Below are 3,129 nucleotides of genomic sequence, written 5' to 3'. Positions count from 1 at the left end.
TATTTCTGCAATCAGTAGTCTATGACTGGAAACCAAAGTTCTATGAAAAATGTCAAACCATTGGACATGATTGCAAGCAGGAAAGGGGAAGGCAGATTCAAATGAATACCCAGTATGAACAGAGAAAGCCAAAAAAAAGTAGTGCAACAATGGATTACAAAGGAGAAAGGGAAGATAAAAGAAATTGAACAAGAAATTTCCCCAGAAAAAGGAATGATGCAACAACAGGAAAGTAGGAGAATAATGGAAATAGGACAAGGGTCAAGGGAAGCAGAGAAGCAGAAATCAACAAGCAATGAAGTACAAACACCAGGGAATACAACAAAAGAGGTGAAAAGTTAAATCCCAAAGTTCAACGACATTCATTTTCCAGTTCTGGGATCAGTACCACTGAGGAATGGATTCCAAATATTGAGTAGAGAGGGGAAGGGTGCACACACAGTACCTCCAGACATAGGAGGTAAGACAAAAAGATCCATATGAATTGGTTAGTATGGGATATAAGGGGAGTAAATAAAAGATACAAGCAGAAAGAACTGAAGAAACTCCTAAAAACAAAAAAAAATAGGGATAGCTGGCATAGTTGAAACAAGAGTAAAAGAGAATAAAGCTGGAAGTATAGCCAAAAACATAGCCACAGGGTGGAGCAGTTTGAATAATTATGCATCAGCCAATAATGGAAGGATTTGGGTGATGTGGGATGATAACAATTACCAGGTTACTAAGATAAGGGAAAATGCTCAAATGATACATTGTGAAGTCATAGAGAATGTTGGTCAGGTGGACTGTTTGATGACTATCATATATGATTTTAATACAATTGAGAAAAGGAAATGTCTATGGGAAGAATTGAAGACACTAGCTCAAGGTATCAACAAACCTTGGATAGTGATAGGTGATTTTAATGCAGTTATATATGTTGCATATAGGAATCAAGGCAATCCAATCCAACAGGGTGATGTACAAGACTTTGTAGAATGTATGCAAACAGCCAACCTAAATGAACTGTTGTGGAAGGTAGATTAATATACATGGAGTAACAAGCAAAGAATGGAAGATAGAATACAAAGTAGAATTGATAGAGCCTTTGGAAATTATGAATGGATGATGAAATGGGGCAATGTAACAGTAGAATATGAGCTGCCTGGGATTTCAGACCATGCAACAATGCTACTGAACTTGGGAGTGGATCAAGCTAATACTAGGAGTCCTTTTAGATTTTTTGATGTTTGGGCAGATCACAAAGAGTTTACACAACTAGTAGAAGAAGCTTGGTAACAGTGTCAAGATCTTTGGCTAATGAGAGGAATATGGAGAAAGTTGAAAAGGCTAAGAACTACATTGAAGACACTGAACAACAGAGAATTTAGGAATGCTGAGCAAAAAATGGAAAATGCAAGGGAAGAAATAAAGAAAATATAAAGTCAAATGTAGCAAAAGTTTGATGATGTATTGCAAGCTCAAGAGAGGGATGAACTGCAGAAATTAGAGAAGTGGGCAATGATAGAAGAAAGCATTATGAAGCACAAATCTAGGGATAAATGGATAAAACTAGGGGATGCAAATACCAAATACTTCTCAGCAGTAATGAAAGAAAGAAATCATAGGAAACAAATAAAAGAACTGATGGGATCCGATGGTAACAAGATAAACAAACAGGAGGGGATTCAGGAAGAAATTTTGAGATTCTATAAAGGCCTTATGGACACAGCAACTGTGAATCTAACAACAGTTAATAGAGAAGTAATGAAGAAGGGGCCTACATTGAACAAAGAGCAGAGAATGATCCTAAACACAGAAGTAACCAGACAGGAAGTGTATGAAGGGCTAAAAGGAATAGGAGATGATAAGGCACCAGGGATAGATGGCTATAATGCAGTATTTTTAAAGAGAGCATGGCACATTATAGGTGATGAGGTGACTAAAGCAGTACAAGAAGATTGTATAGAGCTATTAGTTGTACAGCCATAACTTTGATACCAAAGATAGAGAATCCAGTAACAATTAAAGAATATAGACCAATAGCATATTGCACAGTGCTATACAAGCTGATCTCAAATATATTGGCAGCTAGAATGCAGAAGATACTAGGAGGGATCGTTTGTGATGCACAAGCTGGATTTGTACCAGGGAGGAGAATAGGAGACAACATTATTCTGGCTCATGAATTAGTTAAAGGTTACACAAGGAAGCATATAACACCAAGATGCATGATCAAGATTGACTTACAAAAAGCCTATGACTCAGTTGAATGGAGCTACTTGGAGTAGGTTATGAGGTTAATGGGATTCCCAGAAAGATACATGGCATGGGTGATGGAGTGTGTTAAAGCAGTTAACTACACAGTCATAATAAATGGAGAACCAACAGAACCTTTCAATGCTAAGAAGGGTTTGAGACAAGGGGATCCTATGTCCTCATTCTTGTTTGCAATAGCAGTGGAGTACCTGAGCAGAACACTGAAGGACATGGCAGGAAGCAAGCAGTACAAATACCATCCCAGATGTGCCAGATTATCACTAACTAATTTATGTTTTGCAGATGATCTTTTAATATTTTCCAAAGGAGAAGCTGAATCAGTAAAAGCTATAATGAAGCGCTTTAATCGATTCTCAAAAGCTTCAGGATTGCAAGCAAATAAAGGGAAAAGCTCAATTTATTTTAGAGGAATGGGACAACAAGAACAAGAGCAGATACTGCAGGAATCAAGATTTACAAGGGGAGAACTACCTTTTAAATATTTAGGAGTACCACTTTCAACTAGAAAACTGACAATGATACAATGGAAACCAATCATTGATAAAATTGTGGTAAGAATCACTTCATGGACAGCAAGAAAATTATCATATGCAGGAAGAAGCCAATTGATTAGCAGTGTCTTATTTGGAGTTCAATTGTACTGGGCTCAAGTGTTCATATTACCAGTTAAAGTAATGAAAGCAGTGGAAAGCTTCGGTCGAAGTTACTTATGGACTGATAATAATGTCATAACAAAGAAAGCCTTGATCAGTTGGGAAATAGTATGTTGTCCAAAAAGCAGTGGTGGATGGAATATCATAAACATGAGATTGTGAAATAAAACTGCCATTAGTAAGCTATACTGGAATGTGGCACATAAAGAAGATAGAA

At 37.0% G+C, this 3,129-nt stretch overlaps 1 protein-coding gene across 1 annotated transcript; it reads left to right on the top strand.

Annotated features, from left to right (window-relative positions):
* Positions 1-243: 243 nt before the first annotated feature.
* Positions 244-2,270, top strand: LOC107805067 (uncharacterized). The gene is made up of 4 exons (XM_075223647.1): positions 244-337; positions 569-1,017; positions 1,435-1,878; positions 1,986-2,270. The coding sequence occupies exons 1-4, from the start codon at positions 244-246 to the stop codon at positions 2,268-2,270; spliced, it is 1,272 nt and encodes a 423-aa protein (XP_075079748.1).
* The last annotated feature ends 859 nt before the right edge of the window (positions 2,271-3,129 follow it).

This window comes from Nicotiana tabacum, chromosome 10 (genome assembly GCF_000715075.1).
Source record: "Nicotiana tabacum cultivar K326 chromosome 10, ASM71507v2, whole genome shotgun sequence".
Lineage (NCBI taxonomy): Eukaryota > Viridiplantae > Streptophyta > Magnoliopsida > Solanales > Solanaceae > Nicotiana > Nicotiana tabacum.
Note: the sequence above shows the minus strand (reverse complement) of the source record. Positions and strands in the feature narration are given on the sequence as shown.

Coding starts and splice junctions, on each gene's coding strand:
- LOC107805067 (XM_075223647.1), top strand. CDS start 244: ATGGAAATAGGACAAGGGTCAAGGGAAGCAGAGAAGCAGAAATCAACA. Junction 338..568: donor TACAACAAAAGAGGTGAAAA/GTTAAATCCCAA, acceptor AAAAAAAAATAG/GGATAGCTGGCATAGTTGAA. Junction 1,018..1,434: donor TAAATGAACTGTTGTGGAAG/GTAGATTAATAT, acceptor AGTCAAATGTAG/CAAAAGTTTGATGATGTATT.